The 19,879-nt window shown below is 38.9% G+C and overlaps 1 protein-coding gene across 1 annotated transcript in view; it reads left to right on the plus strand.

The window, feature by feature from the left end:
* LOC149800057 (uncharacterized) overlaps positions 1–17,405 on the plus strand; it is a 72,209-nt gene extending 54,804 nt beyond the window's left edge. The window contains exons 6-9 of the mRNA XM_089957179.1: positions 13,776–13,899; positions 14,368–14,510; positions 15,605–15,731; positions 15,964–17,405. Of these exons, the coding sequence (XP_089813305.1) occupies positions 13,776–13,899; positions 14,368–14,510; positions 15,605–15,731; positions 15,964–16,180 (611 nt within the window). The 3' untranslated portion in view covers positions 16,181–17,405. The remainder of the gene's footprint in view (positions 1–13,775; positions 13,900–14,367; positions 14,511–15,604; positions 15,732–15,963) is intronic.
* Positions 17,406–19,879: the final 2,474 nt, after the last annotated feature.

Below are 19,879 nucleotides of genomic sequence, written 5' to 3' on the forward strand. Positions count from 1 at the left end.
AATGTTGGTAATCCTTTAACTCGTCTTCCTCAATACGTTGCAGTAAGTGAATCTCGAAGTAACCAAAATTACGAACGTCTAGTCCGTCATCATCCCCAAACTGAAAGTGTTCAACAAGGTCTGACCACTGAAAAAATTTCTGACGAATCAGTCCTCTTATACCATTCAGGTACCAGTGGTTAAAGATCTGGTGACGTAACGGATGCAATTGTTCTTTACGTTTCACTTGTATTTTCACCAGCTCTCGGTAAATCCTTTCTCTCAACTCCTCAGGCAAGCCCAAAATGTTCTCTTGTAAAGTATCCATGAATAAGTCAGTCCGTACAATTCACAATCTTCTCATAGAGAGCAAAAGTAATCCACATAGTGAGTAATTTCTGACCACTGCCATTCAGGGTAACGTCCAAGAATGTCACAGAACTCTTTTGATGTAAACGGTCTAAAGCGATATAATAGGATGAATGCACCCTTGACCCAAAGAAAACTAACACACTGGTTGACTTTTTTCACTTTCCTCTTATGAATTTCTCGACACAAAAGTTCTACAATGACCCATTGAGATTTCACTCTGGCAAACCCCTGCCAAACTTCTTTGTAAATCTTCTCTTGCAGTTCTTTAGGTAATGATTCAATATCGTTTTTGAAATGAAGTTTAAATACTGGTCTCGGTGATGTCCAACATTTGACTCCTAACCAATCTGGTTTCTTCTTCGTCAACGACATGGTAAGTTACTTCAATGTCTCGGTCCCACTAAGGGTAAGTAATGACAATTCGGTGACCATCGAGCATGTTCTACGTAGGCCGAATCTTGTGGTTCCCAGTGGTGAAGTGACACACCGCAACTGAAGCACTTGACTTTATCTCCTTCGCCCAAGTAGAAAAATCCGGCTCTGGCTAATTCTTCGGGGGTCGGGCCTCCCAGATACTTAGGCCATTTTCCTTTGAACGATTGAAGACGATTTTCAAAGTCGCAGTATTCCGACAAACGCACAGGAAACGAATATTCGTCTTTCACAGGTTCGTTTCGATGAGGGTTGAGTGACATGGGCAGGAGTTTGCTCAGGGCTGGATGACATCCGTAGGGGGGTAGACGTGAAGGTGAACATTCCCCTTTAAAACGAAGCCCAGTAAAATGTCCAACAGGACTGGCGGCACCACTTTCGCATCCCTCAGGTTTGACACGCACAGCATCCCTTTCCATGATAGGGGTAGTGACACTAAAGTTCCCATGAGGCTTTACGGCATCGCTCAGGTCACAGCGTACAGCATCGTATCCATCGCAAGGCTCACAATCGCATTCCACTTCCGAAGCCTCACACTTGAATTGTGCCTTTCTAAACAACTTGTTCTGTGTTTCTCTGAAAGTATTCATCTTGTTCGCTTGGTCTTGGTAGTCACAATGAACTATCGATCTTGCCTAGGGTTCTTTTTATATACAGACCAATACCGACGTGACCGTACGGCAACGTAAAGTGATTGGGAAGTCTCACTCGCTTCTGGTACACGATTTGATAGACTTTTTCCAAGGGTCGACTGACGATGTGGTGAGTGGGTAAACGTACAACCTTGCTCGGTTGATAGGTGGTCACTTTAAAGTTTCCATCCTCTCCCGATTGCAAGGCTTCTTTCAATACCCCAAAGTTGACCACTTGACTGGTACGATGATTCAGAGTCAGTCCTTTCACTTTGAACATCGTGTGCACTTCTCCTTGTTTGTCACGGTATTCGTAGCCGTAATTTTTGGGACCACCACTGACGAAACTTAGAATCTTGTCGTCGGGATGCTCGTCTGTCCAGGCTCCTAAACGGACTCCTTCGATGTCAGGGTGATGTTGAATCGGGTGATGGATGTAAATGCAACTGTCCGTGTCAAAGTACAGGACGCGTTCCCCTAACAGTTCTAAAGCTTCGTACAATTTTAAGCGAGCATGGGCTGTCACGTAAGCCGCAATGATGACATTTCCAAAAGGGTCGTCTTGTACAAAGTCCAGATCTTCTTCGTAATTGACCAAGATTAAATCCTCGCGAACGACGTCCACGTGTTTCATGTATTTGGTTTTGTCGTGAATCATCTGGAAGTAGCGGGAAGGTTCTGTCAAATATTCCGTCTTGGGTAAACACGGTCTTTGTGCCATTTTACCCCACAAGCAATTTAACATCGCTTTGGCAAACGATCGCCTGCCTTCGTTTTTCTCGATGTGGTCTAAAGAGATGCCTTCTTGTTCATAGTATTTCTCTTTGAATTGTATTTGGTCTTCGGGAGTGTGACACCAGGACGGATAGCCGCTGGCTTCTTGTTTCAGTTTCAAAAAGGCATCCACGTAGTCGGCGAAAATGCCTTTCTGAGTAGGGTCACTCTTGTGGTACTGTTGTGTCTTGGGAAAGTGGCAAATTTCGTACACTTCTAACAGTTCGTATCCCATGTCCAGAGCTTTGAACAATTCTACCCAGACCCAGGTTCCCGTCAACGCACGTTCTTCCTGGGTGTGCTGACAAGGTTGGTCTTGGTTGCACGTTTCGGCACAAGTACGACACAAGGGAAACATCAATTTGCCTTGACAATGGTGAGATAAGACGGGATGGTATAGGTTCGTGGGAGGCAAAACTTTACACTTGATCAAGCCTTCGTATTGTCGAATGTTTTTCAGGTCGATGTGTTCCGTGAACAATTGCGGGTGCCCTACAGGAAAGCGACAATATTTGCACACGTAGGGATACAGCGAACACACGTCCAAGTATTTGATTTCTTCTCCTTTCTCTTCGTCGGCTTGGTACAGCAAACAGGTGGCATTGGTCCTTCCTCCGTACAAACTATACCTCGGATTCAACGAGTCCATGAACTGGTAACTTTCCACGAGGCGTTTAAACTCGGGATCGGTTTTCATTCGGTGATCGTACTCATGTTCCCACATTTCCACCACTTGGTATCCTTGCTGTTCTAACTTTAGGCGTCGCTGACAAGTGTCCTGGTACAAGTCTTCCATGGTTCGTTGTAAAAACTGATTTTTAGTGCTACGATCAGGGTAACAGACGGGACATCCGTGAAATAAGCAACCGTTAAACTCGTACACGATCTTGGGGTTTTCTAAGTCCCAGCCATCGACCGAATACGTTCCGATGGTCTTTTCGCCTCCTCCGTTGCGGGCATGCTGAATCCATTTGTCTTCCTTGTCGCACAAGTAATGTAACCAACGTAGAGCTTTGACCGAGTATTGACGTTTGACATAGTGGGTCGTTTGAGGACTGATGACAGCCACGGTGTTTTCAGGCATGAATCGTTGTCGATACACTAAGGAACACGCTTTGGCAATGGTGCAAGCTTCTTTCAAAGGATCGACCCCTCCGTGTTCCATGAACAGTTCTCGAAATTTTCCACAGCAACGTCGTAAAATGCCCACGTCGGAACGACAATACTTTAGCATTTCTTCCTGAAAGTCGAAAGTGTCCGAGGCGTGAGCCTGGTACCAAGCGTAGAAAGCTTCTCGTTGTTCGGTACGCATGTTGTCGGGGTCGTAATAGTGAGCCTCAGGCAAATGGGGTAGAACGGCGTGTTGATTGGCTTCCGTATTGAAAAAGTGAGGAAAGTACCCTTTAGCCATTTCTGTCATTCCAAACGTTTTGGGCATTCGGCTCAAAGGCATGGCCAAATAGCTCATCGAATCTTTAAACTGTACTTGTCCCACTTGCATGAAAATGATTTTGGCTCCGTTCAAAGTGACTTTAGGACGTTCGGTGCCTTGTTCCGTATAGTATCTCAAAAGAAACTGTCCATCGTATCCGGAGAAATTGTGAGCCATCACTGTGGCATGACGATGACAATCTCCGTAACGTTCGATGTCCTCTTGGCTCCACGTCTTGTCGATGGGATCTAAGACCCATTGGGCAAAATCGGCTAACGTGTTCGTTCCTCGAAAGATTTTTTCACGCCCTCCGGGAATTTTGCTGCAGTGAGGGCAATGACTGAAGATAGGTTCTTGAATGCACTTCTCGCACTCTCGATGAGCCACGCAGAAATTAGGAATGTGAATGCCAGTCTCTTGCATGCATTCGAAATCGAAAAAGATGAAATTGACTTTCCTCTTGTGACCGTCCTCTTTCTCTGGTGGGGGTTGGTATTTTTGCACGTAGCATTGGTGTTCCAAGTCCACGATATGGTGACAAATGTGACATTTTTTCTTTCCTCGACATACGTGTGCCTTGGCATTATTGGTAAGTATGCCTTGTCCACAGGTAGGGCACAATCTCAGGAGTTGACAAGCACATTTCTTCTGTGAACCTTGTGTTTTCAAATGTTGTTGGTAACAGGTAGGGCTGACAAACGTGCGCAGACAAGTCGAACAAGGCACTGATTCTTCGCTCAGACAGGGTGGAGAGGCCAAACATCCTGAGCATTTCCATCCACAATGCTTGTGTTGCTCTCGATTGTTATAACCATAATCACATTTCTCACAGTAATATCTGTATCCCAGGAATCCGGTGATAGTGGTAATGGTATCGAAATGGTCATCGTGATAATAAACATGAATGTATTTTCCGTCCTTAAAGTCTTGGCCTCGAAACAACAGAGGTCCGCGCATTTCTTGAGGGTGCACTTTCAAGGTGTAGCGTGGAGCTAGGGCATCTTGCAATTTCTGCATCTCAGGAATGCCACAGGGTGTGTCTTTGGACAGACCAGCTTGTTGCAACAGGAGTTCTGCTTCGTTTCGTTGTTTGGCTCGGTCCGATTGTCGAATAGTTTTCCAGGCTCTTTTCCATTCTGTCGTGTCGTTCTTGTTGGCATAGGTTCGTCCCACCACGATGGTTCGAGCTAAACACATCTGGTCTTGAGGGTTGTTAATTCGGACCAGACTTGTTTTGGTGTTGCGAAGGTCGTCCACCAATAACATCTTTTTGCGTCCAGTCCCTTGAGGAGGAGAGACATGGGCCATTTTCAGTGTGGCTTTACCATCGGTGATGTCAAACTGGTCATTAGATTGTTGTACGTGTTGAATCTTGTCCATGACTTTGGAAGGGGTTAGTTCTGTGGATCTGCTAAACTCGATCCAAACAGGGCATTTCAAACCGTCGTGATCTATGGATAGTGTCAAGCGATCGTCTTCTTTGGGTTGACATTGTCGCTTGAGTGCGGTGAGCAAAGAATCCCACATCTCGGTGATAAACCCTTCTGCTTTCTCCAATGGTACGTCGGCCTTGAAATCTTTAAACTTCACTGTGTAGGTGTAAGCCGTGGTTCTAAATTTTCTAGAGGAGCGCTTTTCCGTCTCTCGAATGGAATAGTACTTTTCAGGGTTGGCTAAGGGTGGTGAACTTGGTTTAGAGGGTTCGGATTCTGGTTCACTCATGTCCTCTTCAAAATCACTGGCATGAATTTGTGCCAAGATTTCAGCCCTGGTACGAGGCGATAGATCACGTTTCTGCCTCTTACTTTCTTCTTCTTTCTTCTCGAATGAATAGGATCGTTTCATCTTGAGTGCAAAACGTCAAATGACTCAAGTTTAAACACCATAGACTAATTTATAGTCATGGCAAACCAGCGTATATAAAAAGGGTGTGAGTCTTGTCCTTTCACTATTCATTTCACTCTCAAGCCGAGCACAACGATGGAAGAGACTAACCAAATCGAACGTTTCGTCAGAGCTTTGCGAGGGGTCATTAGAAAATTCTCTTCAGACCAGCCCACGGACTACTCTCCTTCCTTTCGAGATAAAAGTCAAGATACTTGCTATATCTGTCAGAAGAAAGGGCATTGGTCTTCAGAGTGTCCAGACCGTCAAAAAAGAACAAAAACAGGGGCTAAAAAAGACAAAAGTCAAGATACCTGTTATTATCGTAAAGAAAAAAGACATTGGTCTCCAGATTACCCAAAAAAGAAACAAGAGGGGTCAGAAGAAAAGAAGGATTCTTCAGAAGAAGAGAGGGATTCTTCGGAAGAAGAGAGGGATTCTTCAGAGGAAGAAAGCAGACAGGTGAAGAAAAAGAAACAGGAGAAGAAAAGAAGAAGGGAAGAAAGTGAAGAGGAAGAAGAGGAAAAGCCTGTGAAATTCAAAAAACAGAGAGACTAAACAAGGAGAAAGAAGAAGTCAATGAACTTTTTATTAAAGTGTTGTGTTGTGAATTGTGAATTGGATTGTAACAATAGAGAAAAGAATAAATTAATGATATAAGGTAAGTGTCTTTGAGTTTTGATTTTAAAATAAGAACGTACACTCACGCACTCATACAAAAAAAACGTACTATAGGGGTAAAATGGGTTGTTTATTTGTTGGTTTTTTTGAGTTATTGGCAAATTGAAAGGCTATCTCTTTTCGAGAGACGTGGGTGGCCCTGAAAAGGGCCTTTTTATTTTGGTGTAGGGGTGAGTTTAAGCAATCAACTTTAACTGCCTTAAGCCTTTGCCACGGCCAAGGCCTACTTCTGGACTGCGTAATGTTGATGATGATTGGGTTGAAATCACTAAGGGTGGTACGGTAGGCTTAGTCACAGGGTTAACGTGTTTAGCTCGGGAAGGTCGTATTCTCTTCGGTCGTAATAAAGAAGTCTGATACATTTGTTTCAGACTTCTTAACTCCGCTAAAATGTCCAACAGTACCGTGACCGTTTGATTTTCAGCCTCTTGTTTCTTTGCTGCTACTTCTTCTTGCTGTTGTTGCTGTTGTTTTTTTTTTCTTACCTCTTCTTCTTGCTGCTGTTGCTGTAGGAGAAAAGCTTGTTCCGCTTCCTTTTGTCGTTGTATAAATTTCTCCAATTCTTCTTTCTGTCTCTGTCTAAAATTCTCCACTTGCGGTAATGAAGAAGGTAACGAAGGTTCCGGAACAAATTCTTGCGAGGAGAGAAAATCCACAAAATCCCAATTCACCTCTTCTGAAAGTAAGTCCGGGTTCCCTTGGACAGTCTCCCCTGCTGGTGCACCCCAATGGATCGTTTTCTGAATTTCCGTCATGTTGAATCACTGTCGCGTAGATTGACTGTACACAAGCACTAGCGAATCTATATAGACCACGTGACGTCACAGACTGCTCTCTTCGGATTGGATGTGGACTGACTGAATTTTGTAACGCGTGTTCCGATTGGTAAATGAACTCAATCCGTTTCACTCCTTCCTCTACCTATAAATAAGCGCAGTTCACTGTATTGATTCACCTGTTCTCGTCGCTTCAAGATGTGGACCACAGTTGAATCATCCACCCTTGTGTCTTCCATGATGTTTAGGACGGATATGCTCATGTATGTCCGGTCCAAGTGGACCGTTGTCCACAGGACAAACACCAGCCTGTGGATACTTAGGATCTACGTTGAAAGACAAGGATGCCTGAAAAGAGTGCTAATTTACGGGCCAACAGTGAGACGCAGCCTAAGGACAAGAAGAAGACCAATGCGGTGCCCTTTATGTTAATGAATACATTAACATAAACCCAAAGGCCCTTTTCAGGGCCAGCCATATTTCTCGAAAAGAGAATGACTTTTCAATTGCCTACCCCTTTTTTAAATTTAAATTTAAATTTTCATGTTCAATTCCCCTTGAGGCTAGAGTGGCCCAGGGTTTTTTCTCCATGTTCAATTCCCCTTGAGGCTAGAGTAGCCCAAGACTATTTCCCATGTTAAATTCCCCTTGAGGCTAGAGTGGCCCACGATTTTTCTCCATGTTAATTTTCCATTGAGGCTAGAGTGGCCCAGGGGTCTCTGTAATGATAATTCCCATTGAGGCTAGGGTGGCCCACCTTACTACTGATGTACGTATAGTTTAGAGGCATGTGCAACCTGCTATTCGCATACCCATTTGTAATTATAAGACTGATTACGGATATCAGTTAAAAAGAGAACCGCGGTTTCTTTTTTCCAGAAGATTCTGGCAATTTTTCAACAAATGAAAGATGAGGTATCCAACGGCAGCCTGTTGGATCAGTTTAATTATGAGATATCCAACGGCAGCCTGTTGGATCAATTGAATCATGAGGTATCCAACGACAGCCTGTTTGATCAACTGAATGATAAGGTATCCAACGGCAGCCTGTTGGATCAGTTGAATGATGAGATATCCACCGGCAGCCTGTTGGATCAATTGAATGATGAGGTATCCAACGGCAGCCTGTTGGATAACAAACCATCCTAAGATTAATAAATCTGCATATTACAACCCAATAGCGTAAAGCCTTGTGAACAACGTTAATTCTGAGTTCTTAAACTTTTTAGCTAAACAAATAATAAGATGAACAGCAAAATAAAATCACTATCGGCAAAATTTACCATGAGACGTTAGTCACATCTTTTAAGAGATCTAAATTTTATTTGTAGAAAGCTATTTAGTGTACAATTGGTCCGCCAACAACACAATGTATACTGAGGAAGTTCCAACAAGTTTTTTTATTAGCAAGTTCAGCATCGGCTAACGGATAGCAGATGGATGTTTATCTAAAATAATTTCTGCTAAAATATTTGTTGTTAGATAAACGTATGAAAATGCAATTAAGTTCGCCCCCATTTGAGTTGTCCTAAAGAGCCAAGACTTGCTGAAAGCTTATAATGTCCATAACAAAAAAGCAGCAACGTTGGTAATATGCTTATCAAACTAAAAAAAAAAATTCTTTGATTAAACAGATCGAGCACAACAGGTTGGAAGAAGGTATATAAACATTTTCAAGTGTTTCTGTATTATGCTTATCGGGAACAGCTTCGATAACGTTTTTCTTATATAAAATTCAAAAGTTCAAATACCGCCGAGAAAGAACTACAATTAAGAATTGATATTGTTTAAATATCCAAACATTCCGCGTGTATCTAATTGATCCGATAATACAGTACATAGGTTTATAAAACCCGAACAATAATGGATTTACTCGACCAAACCGAAGAAACCAAAATCGCACTATTGTTTATTAACAGTGTGTACGATAGTGTGCGCCAGTTAACAACCTTTTCTTTGCGTAATGGCCATTGCAAGCAAATCCAGAGGAGTTTCAATTAACAAATTAAATATCTGCACTAGAGATAAAAACGGCACGTTTACAAATTTTAATGGTATGCCTGTTATATATTTTTTTATGTAAAATGAAGATCCTGTATAGAATGAGTTGAAAACGTCGCTTCGCAACCATGTCGATTCTTCTTTCACGATGGTACGCAAATGTTTTTCTTTATTCAATTATTACAAAAAGCCAGATTTTTTTACAAGCGTTGCACTAGCAAAAATTAAATTGACTTAAGCAATATCCTCATTACCAAAATAGCAAATCAGTATTTACAAAATTTTGAGGTTAATATACATTTTATACAATAGAGGAATTGATACTCAGATATATAAACCGTAGGGAATAACAATTCGAAAGGTATTATCCCATGGGAGGAACAAGCTGACATTTAATTAGAAGCTGTTGAACAGAGTGCTAACGATGAACTAGCAAAATCTTATATCTACATACACATGTTGATGAAGCATCATTTTATATTCATACATGAACTGTTCGGATACAATTTCAGTACTATCTCCACTGCTAAAAAAAGCTTTGCAAGACAGTAAGAGAATATATACAACCGTTTACGTAGAGTATAAATGCCGAAAAAGATGGCTTGGAGAGTCACATAGAAATAAAATTAAACAATCTCTCGAAGACTCCAACACTTTACAATCTTAACTGCAACTGTTATAGGTAGATCTGATGAATTAAATTCAACGGAGCGATAGAAAATATAAAATCTATTGAAGAAAATTTCACAAAAGTTAGCACTTCAGGAAGAAAATAAGGGCTGACTAACAGATTTATAGTTATAGTATCATTTATCCGAGAAAAGTCAAAGGATAGAGGACGTAAAGTTTAAAATGAGTCTGATAAGAAAGCATGATTAGAACTATGAAAAAACTCACAACGATTTATCAATTACATTTTAAGTGATATAATCAAAGAGATAAAAGCAGAAGAATATACATCAATGAGACAAGCAACTCATTCTAACTCATCACTGTGTCATATATACCAGAGGCAGTACTAAACCCGAGCAAACTTTACAAATATCAGTACCAAAGCTAGCTCCCAATATATAAATGAATTTAAAATCTTACACAATTTATCATTGCAATCCTTTCCGCTTTCTTCCCCCACCCCCTCCTGCATAATGTACAAACTGCTCAGAGTTCATTCACTCGGTCAGTACACAGTTGGCTGTAGTAAATCTTAACTCCGTTCAGAGGACGAATACATGTATTTGTATGTGATATAAATGAAATATATGTATAGTATGTACGCTGTATATATGATATACCACTCGTTGTATACATTTTTCATGAAGAGGAAACTCGGCAAGCCTCGTTTCCTTTTAATGAAAACTGTATACATCTCGTGATATATCATTGATACAGCATGCATACTATCTATCTATCACTCTCTCTCTCTCTCTCTCTCTCTCTCTCTCTGTATATATATATATATATATATATATATATATATATATATATATATATATATATATATATATATATATATAGATAGATAGATAGATAGATAGATAGATAGATAGATAGATAGATAGATAAATAGATAGATAGATAGATATTTATTTATTTATTTATTTATTTATTTATATACCGCTCCGGTGGCTTAGTGGTCAGAGCGTCCGTCGTGGGTTCGAACCCGGCAGAGTCATACTAAAGACTTCTAAACATGGTACTAACAGCTACCTCGCTAGGAGCTCAGCATTAAGATGTTAGTGTTAGGACTGGTCAGCCTGGTGTCAGGATAATGTGACTGGGTGGGATATCATGCTACATGTCTGTTACATGATGCCCCAGTGCTAGGCATCACATTAAACTGCCAAACTGCAGACATCGTAGTGATATGAGTGGAAAATTGTTAAAGCTACGTTAAAATTCTGAATCTCATTCATTCATTCATTATATACAATAGTATTTGATGTGTTTTCGTGTTGCTTGATGTGAAGGTAAAGGAGCAGCCAACAATACAGCGGTAAATATTTTGGTTACCGTAAAAACACAGCTTTAGTAGTAGTAGTAGTAGTAGCAGCAGCAGTATTAATACTGAAAATTTGAGAAAGTTGAATTCAGGTGTTGGCAATGCGCATAATGATGGCACATATTCAGTACATCTTGTTTTCTAATTGTATCCGAATGTTGATTCCCGAGTAAGGTCCATTTTAAGCCATTTTCGCGATTTAATCATTTAAATTCAGCATTCTTCACAGAGAGAGAGAGAGAGAGAGAGAGAGAGAGAGAGAGTGTGTGTGTGTCCCAGTCATCATTAATGGCACTTGCAAATTTTCATAGTTCATACAGTAAAAGAAAAGGAAATCCTGTATCTGGTCTATATGTCCTGATTTTTGTCAAAAGAACCCGGTGTTGCTATACATAATTTCAGACCGCTCCGGTGGCCTAGTGGTTAGAGCATCCGCCTCGGATGCGGGAGGTCATGGGTTCGATCCCCGGCTGAGTCATACCAAAGACATACAAAAATGGTACTAACAGCTGTCTCGCTTAGTACTCATCATTAAGAGGTTAGTGTTAGGACTGGTCGGCCTGGTGTCAGGATAATGAGACTGCGTGGGACATCACACTACATGAGGCATGATGCCTCAGTGCTAGACATCACTATAAACTGCCTGACTGCAGATATCGTAGCGATATGACTGAAAAATTGTTAAAGCTACGTTAAACAAAAAAACAAAATCCAAATACATAGTTCCGAGTTGGATAAGGAGTAATCATGCGAGTGTGTCTGCTATGCACGGATGATTTTATTATTTTTGTAGGGTTTTAACGCCATTTATCAACACATGATAGTTTATACATGGCGGCCAGTATAAATGGTGGAGGATGAACCCGGGAAAAACATGGAAAGATCCACCGATCCACGAGAAGCTACTGGCAAGCTTTCCCAGACTCAAACCCACGCAGACAGAGGTGAGATCCGTAAGGGTGAGCTCTTTAGACCACTCGGCCACTCGGGATCCCCTTTGTACGAATGACATTATATTATACACGAGGATGTTTTATGTTTTCATGCGGATGTGTACTTAGTTGAAGGGATGTAGGGGTTGGCGCGCGCAGGCATTACAACGGATGTTATGACTCATAAACCCGGCAGGGGACGAATTAAAAATAAGAGCCATGTGGAACAGCTTTGTTTAAGGTGTACGTCTGACCTTCCTTTATGTAACACTGCAACTTTTGTAAAAGTAGGGACGCACAGTGTGACATGAAATCTCAACCACTGCCACATCAGACATCAATATCCCAAACAAAAGCGTTTACACGGAAAGCCTGTTCTGCATATTTGTAATCCCCTTGATAAACCTCTTCGGAATATGTGTAATCCCCTTGATATACCTCTTCGATACAGTGCACGACAATTCCCTAATTTCACAATGTTCAACTCGGCAAAGAACCCATTCTGAAAAAGATTGGAAGTATTTCTGTAATAATACTAGAAAACGTGTTCAAAATAATATTTTAAGGAGAGGAAAGAGAAGCTTCACCGATCCATTTTCCATTAAAAAAAATAATTATTCACTAAAGTATGGCAAGGAACAAATGGATGAATAGTCATCGATGATATAACGGACAACATAGTCACCAAAGAATTTGTGCTGCAAATATGCTTTTGTATGATACATGTCACATTTTGCACACGACCCTGAATCATTCATTATTATTATTGTTCTGAATAATGAAGGAAATACGTGGAAATAATGGATGGGTATCTCTATAATCAAACATTTACTTCATAGGCAATGTGAAATAAATAATATCTATAGACTGTTCCCTTATTTCAACGTGTATGATGCGCCCATCGCCCCCCCCCCCCCCATCGCGTCACCTCTTGTACAAAATATTGACTTTGAGAAAAAGAAAAGCTATTTCATCTGCTTTTTTCAACTGTCCTTACATCTCACGCGATCGTATCACTGGACTGCGTGCTTGCCTTAAATCAATTAACCATCTCGGTTCATAACGGAACAAAGAAAAATCTACGAGTATTCCCGAGCGAGGTCTTTTCATTGCAACAGTTTGGCTTGGTTCAGTGTCTTCTCATTGGCCTGTTTAAGCTATGAATCGAGCTTTCATCCCTGGATGTTTGTCGGACGCTTTCTCTTCGTTAAGCCCGTTTTGACTATACTTTTACCGACCTTTCTAGCCCATCCGCTTCCATTTTCATCGCGTTAGAGTTATTTCAGTCCTTTTCTTTCTCTTTTCCGAAGCTCATCGGTTTTGATATTATTTTCTTTTGTTTATAAACTTTACGCATTCACTCTTTCTTGTAGACCTCCAGCGTGTCACCGACGCAAGGTGTTCTTGCTAAATGTAATACATGTTGGTGTTCTTGCTAAATGTAATACATGTTGGTGTTCTTGCTAAATGTAATACATGTTGGTGTTCTTGCTAAATGTAATACATGTTGGTGTTCTTGCTAAATGTAATACATGTATAAGTTCTGACAATATCGCTGAGATTTCTTGTCAGTTGATTCACTGCCCAAGTTTTTGTCTTTGCAAGCTCTGTAAAGTAGGAACATTTATTGTATCGATTACTTGTTTTCTTATTGGCTATATTTGCACAAGCATTTATTAGCTTTCAGTCAAATTTGTCATGAGATCTTTTATGGATCACCTCTCTATATATCGACCATTGTTTTGTCTACTTCATCATACCGTGCAAACATTGACTTTCTTCGCCATTCCGACACGATTTAGGCACTCAATATATGTCATTCTTGTATTTTTCTGTTAATTTGTTTATTATTATTATTATTATTATTATTATTATTCACAGATGTGTGCACAGCTCAGTATGGAGACTGTGGAGGAAATTTTCAACGCAACATGCCCCATGAAGCTGTCCAAAGTAAAGCGGGCGATTTTGTAGCCTATAACTATGGGATCCAATACATCTGTGGGTAAGTGCGGCAGAAATATTTTTAAAAAAAATATATTTGTTATCATATTTCTCTCCTGTTTAAATAACTTTTATTAATCTACTAAACACATTAAATATAGCATGCCTTCTGCTGATTGGAGAATTGAAAAATTGTAGCTTGTCTCTTTACTAATAAAATCTGCTTTGCATATGGAAAATTCCATAATTCTATTTCTTGCAACAAGAAAAAATGTATGAAAATTTCCCCCTCGTTTTTTCCCCAGCAAAAATTCAAGATACTATGTTTTCCTCACCAGCATGCATGATAATTACAGGTGTGTATTCTTGCGTCTTCAGCATTTTCATGCACCGTCTTATACCTGCATTTCCATCAAATGCTAATCCTTTTACTGCTCGTTTTCTGACGAAACATTTTACTTAGTAAATCTGAAGCAATTCGATAGTTTCACCAGTTAATCGTATGGTTCCTACTTCCCCTTCCTGACAGATCAGGAAAGGCCAACGTCGAGTGCATGATGAAAGGCATTGCATGTGGAGGATTCCTTTCTCTGATGACCTTCTCCCATATGTTTGGAATCGAGTTGGAGCCTGCAAGCTACCTAGTGAATTACGGATGTAAAGACATAGACAGTAAGCCTTCCTTATTATCATAAAAATGTCTCATATTTAGAAATTCTTCTCCTCTTTTACTCTTTTCCACATTTACTCTTTTACTCTTTTCCTCTTTAATTTTTTCCCTCATTTTGAATATTCTTCAGAGTGGCGATTGCCTCATCGAATACATGCATTTCTTTAAAAAGCCCTAAGTTGGTATTTTGTGTTAAGTTCAAACAAATAAGTTTATGATTATTTAATCTTTAGTCATGGTTAACCATTTTTGAGATTATATGAGGAGCGCTTTGAAAGAAAAGGAGTTTTATTTAATATAGCAACAAATGCTGTACACATTCTAATGTTTTAATCAATAAAAGATGCATGAGTTTTCATCATGGTCCATGACTACAATATGTGCTTTTGAATCAATCCTGTCATATTGTACTCTGATGTATATTTGTGAGTCAAAAGCCAATTAAAACAAAATGGAACAAACACGATCAATTATGATTAAAAGAAATGTGCACCATTTATGTGTATGTATGTATGTATGTATGTATGTGTGTGTGTACGTACGTACGTATGCATGTATGTATGTATGTATGTATGTATGTATGTATGTATGTGCGTGTGTGCGCACGTGCTTGTGTTGCATACTTTACTTTAACAAATGATAAGTTTCTGTCTCAATGACTGTAATGATTTGATGCAGAAATTCAATGATCTCGTAAGATATTATTCTTTGTATGTTATCAAATAACAATGTATAGTTGAGAAGTTTAAATGTTTTGCACTTATATAAACACTCAAGGACAGTCTATGGACCTAATATCACTTAGTAATTCTTGATCATTTACTGATTGGATACTTCATAATTGTCTTCCTCCTCTACTCTGTCATCATGGACTTCATTGATCATTGATCTCGCTATCACATAATGACCACACATCTTCCGGATAGTTTGTGTAAATATTATGGATTATTGCAATGCAAGTTTAGGAAATTTTTTAAGGTAGTTGTGCTAAAAGGAAACTGATATTTTTAAGTTCGTGATTTTATACACGTATATCGATTCTGTCTGATCAATCTGGTTAACATCTTTATATTTGAAATGCCTTTTTGCGCTACAGCCTTGACTTCGAACAGTTCGTGTCTGAATGAACAGTTTGCCTCAGATGCCTTCGTTACCTGCATGAACCAGATGCTGAGTACGGTGACTTATGTTCCAGTGACGCAATACGACGTCGTGTCATGCGAGTGAGTTTACCTGTCTATTAAGATTATAAATTGTAGTATATTCAGTCATCGTCACAGATGAAAGTTATATATAGACTTTATATGATTTTGTCATATTTTCTCTCTTAGTCTGCTTGACTCGTACGTCTTAAAAAACAAATGGGTTTTTTCTTCAATTTCTGAATAAAATACATAAAATGATTTCCTGTACAAACTAAAGCCGGTTAAATAATATTATATGTTCTCATTACAGAATTTACCTGGGGACTTCCAACTGCATGAATAGTATCATCGTAAAACATTGCGGTCGGGAAGTTATTGACTACTTCATGAAATGGTCTCCATCCGTGTTCCGCTTGGCCAGGGGCTGTGGCTCATGGAAAGGTTCCTCCGCAAGTTCCATGGAGAAGATCACAACGCCGATGTTGATTCAACTTTCTATTGCCTTGCATTTCCTTCTCAAGAACTGAACTGAGTATCATTTCTGCGGCTCTTTCGTGTTCATCCGATCAATCATTCTTTACTTTATTACACTGCTGCCAATCGTTTGACCTCACTTTTAATTGATGCTCTATACTTTTGTTCCCCTGACACCCACCCACGCTCCCCACCCTCCCCATATATATATATATATATATATATATATATATATATATATATATATATATACAAATCATGGCATTTTTACAAATCATGGCACTGCACTTGAACAATTCCCACCGATTGTCGTTGTAATATTTACTTTGTTATGCTTTATTCCGTACATTCTATACGGTTTGAATTATATTTGTATATCAATGTATCACTTAATGTTTATGAAACTAGTTTCATGTCATCATATTATACATTTTCGGTAAGTTTACGTGAGCTAATACTCACTGACGAGATGGAACAAGAGAGAGCCACCAGAATTTTAGCATGGAGAGAAAGCCAAGAGACTTTTGTATACAATTAATCAAATAAAAGAACTCGGCCTGAAGAGTATAACAGTTTGGAACTTTAGCTTGAAATTTAGTGTCATCAATTTCAAAGGATTAAAAAGTATATAAAATAAAATATGTTTGGAATTTCTGATAGATAAACAAAAACTCAAATCTCGACCTCTGTCTCTCGAGACCTAATTTCATAAGTATCATAGCTCTGAGACAGGGTTTTCCTGGTTTTATATACTGCCATAAGAACAATTAACGTAGTCTTACGGGAATTACTTCTCAGAAATAATCCATAACTTGCATCAAATTGCAAATCAATAGATGTCGATCTGCCGTTGCCTAATCCTCTGTGTTTACAATGTTCGTTTGCAATCAGAAGGGAAAATGCAATCTTCGACCTTCATGTCTATATTGTGACGGAAGATTTGGGTCTGTGGTGTTATCAACCGAGTTCGTGTTGTAACCAGACAAAAACATGTACAGCATAGTTTTGTCTAATTTTTTGAGCTCCATCGCACTGTTTCAATCGATGTTAATTTTCTTTCCACTGTTGTTTTGTTTATCTGTTTGTTTGTTCTTGTTTTCTATTGTTGTTTGTTAATTTGTTTGCCTGTTTCATAATTTTGAGCCATTGCAACTATCCTGTTGTAGCCATTAATTTTGAATAAGTATGTCTTCAGATGTTTAGAAAATGTAATGAAATATTCGTGTCGATGGCTTTTGTATATGTTTCTGACATACAAGTAAAATAGTTCGAATAACTTGTAAGTCTCTCTCCTTATTACATGTTATGCATGATTTGCTCCTCCGCACTGTCTTATAGGCATCCAACTGTACAGTCACAATAAAAGCAATGTTTTCGTGACCTTTTGAATTCCCAGTCCGCTTATTTGTAGCATACTAGCAGATTAAGCATTGCAAATTCGTGTTAGGGAGTGTTACTGTTTGTAAGGACATGATCCAGATGACATGTGTCACTTCGAGAAATTTTAATGTTAATCTTTTAACCACAAGGTCGATTTTGTTGCCTAACATATATCCAAGTAGGGATGTAGATATGTGATTTTAATCATGTTTCAAACATTACGGTACATCTTGTAGCCTCACGAGTCTGGTAAATGTGTCTATACAAATGATTTTTACCCATCTGTACGACTCATTTCTGTGCTGTTTCTTTCTTATTTTATCCGATAAATATTCCAATCTATACGGCATAAAAAAAGTCGGTCAGCACTATTTGTGCGCATGAAAATAAACGTAAATAATTATTTTAGAGATGGTAGACTGTATTGGTGAAAACGGGAACAATACGATAAATGTTCATATCCTGTGTGAGTTTGAGGCACAGTCTGGCGATTCCTGTGCAGAAGTTCAAGCTTCAACCTGCTCTACCTTCTTATGTTTTTATGTATTTGCCCCAAAACATACGTATATATCAGGGATTCCCAACTAGGGTACCGCCTTTGTTATAGCATATGGCTACCTTTACAAATGCGAATAAGAGCATCGACAAGAAGAAAAAAAAGGTAGGTAGGTGGCTACGTTTGTGCTGTGGTAAAGTGAGCCAGCACAACACATATCAGGTAAAGGAGACTTGGCAATGTAAATGACTTTTGCTACAGGGGTTAAGATTTAAGTTTGTTTAGATTACTTAAATAAATCAGAGCAATATGGCATATCAGACGGTGACAAAGAAACGTTTGGCTCAATTACTACTGCCAAGCTCTACGATTTCCTGATCATTACTACTGCCAAGCTCTACGATTTCCTGATCATTACTGATGCCAAGCTCTACGATTTCCTGATCATTCAAACGTGTTCTTCGGTCTCAGAAGTAAAATCGGCCGGTAAAATCGGTACATCACTCGAACAAAATTGACCAGGGTGCAAAACCAAATAGAATTTTTGACGTCCTTGTATTCACAAAGAAACTGAAAAACTGAGAACAAGAGTGAACTGGAGAGAGAACAAAAGAGACAAAACGGTTATGAAATGTCCTTGTGCCTCTGTAATGTTTCTTAATGTATGTCTACGGAAATATCGAAAATCATTGTAAGTTAATGGTGTTGGTTGGTTGTTTATTTACATTTAAAAATAACTACAACGTACGAATAATTAAAAACCAGGAATCACCTGTGTACAAAATTGGGATTGGTCAAAACTTAAGGATTGTGCATGAAATTTGCAACTAGGATTTTAGCATTCGACAATTTTTCAAAATAAATTAAGCTTTTAAAAGAAATTAGTAGCTTGTAAAACAAAACCGCCATTCAACTTTTAAATTAAACCAAGTTGCTTTAGCTGCATAGGAGATCCATTAATGCCTGAATAAGAACGTTGGAATTATTTCTGAAATTAGTGTTAGTAACCTGGTATCAACAAGAATAACATTTTTGGGTCTTATTCAGACCCCAGACACTGTCCATATATTCATTGTAAATCTGCTTTGCAAAAGGTTCTGCAGTTTATTTAGGTATAAAATGATAATAAATATGCATTGTTAGCAGTCTGCATAAAATTTGTTAAGATCTTAAGGTGGCGCTATACAGTTTCGCATTTTGCATAGGGTTAGGATTTTAAAGAAAAAGAATGTCCCCGGCTTTCCTCACTGGTTATACTGGCTATTTAAAAAAGACCTTGTATATCTTAGGTATAATGCAAAGAACCTTTAATTCCCTTTATTTTGGTGTATGATTGATGGGTGTACTATGGGTTATAGAGTATACAGCTTGGCCTTACTTCAAATGTGCACCTTTCAAAAAAGTGCAAGCTCTACTTGGTCATTTTCACTTCCTGAACTTCAGAGGTAAATTGTATAAAAAAGAGCCGATAACTTCTTTTACATTTTATATATTTGGTAATTCATTCATTGCACTTTCAGAAGCTGGTACTGTCTAGTCTGGCAAAATTCATTTTCCCTATTTTAATAGCTGCTATGTATAGTGTACTTTAGACTAATTCAGACTGATTTTTTAACACAAGGGAGCAGTCATTTTAGTTAGCAGTGTGCTTAAATCATGTAAAATTTCCAAAAGTACAATATCCAAAAGAAATATTATCCACATTACATTAATGTAGCATAGAGGTATGCAAACATTCTCTCCACTGTGCATGTTTTAAATGTGAACTACTTCACCTTACATACGTCACTCTCTCAAAAGTACATATTATCTGGTGAGCGCCACCATAAAGAAGATGTAGGTATTATTTTTGTATGATTTACTTATGTTTATATGG

Source organism: Sinohyriopsis cumingii, chromosome 5 (assembly GCF_028554795.1).
Source record: "Sinohyriopsis cumingii isolate HCF-2022 chromosome 5, ASM2855479v2, whole genome shotgun sequence".
NCBI classification, from domain to species: Eukaryota; Metazoa; Mollusca; class Bivalvia; order Unionida; family Unionidae; genus Sinohyriopsis; species Sinohyriopsis cumingii.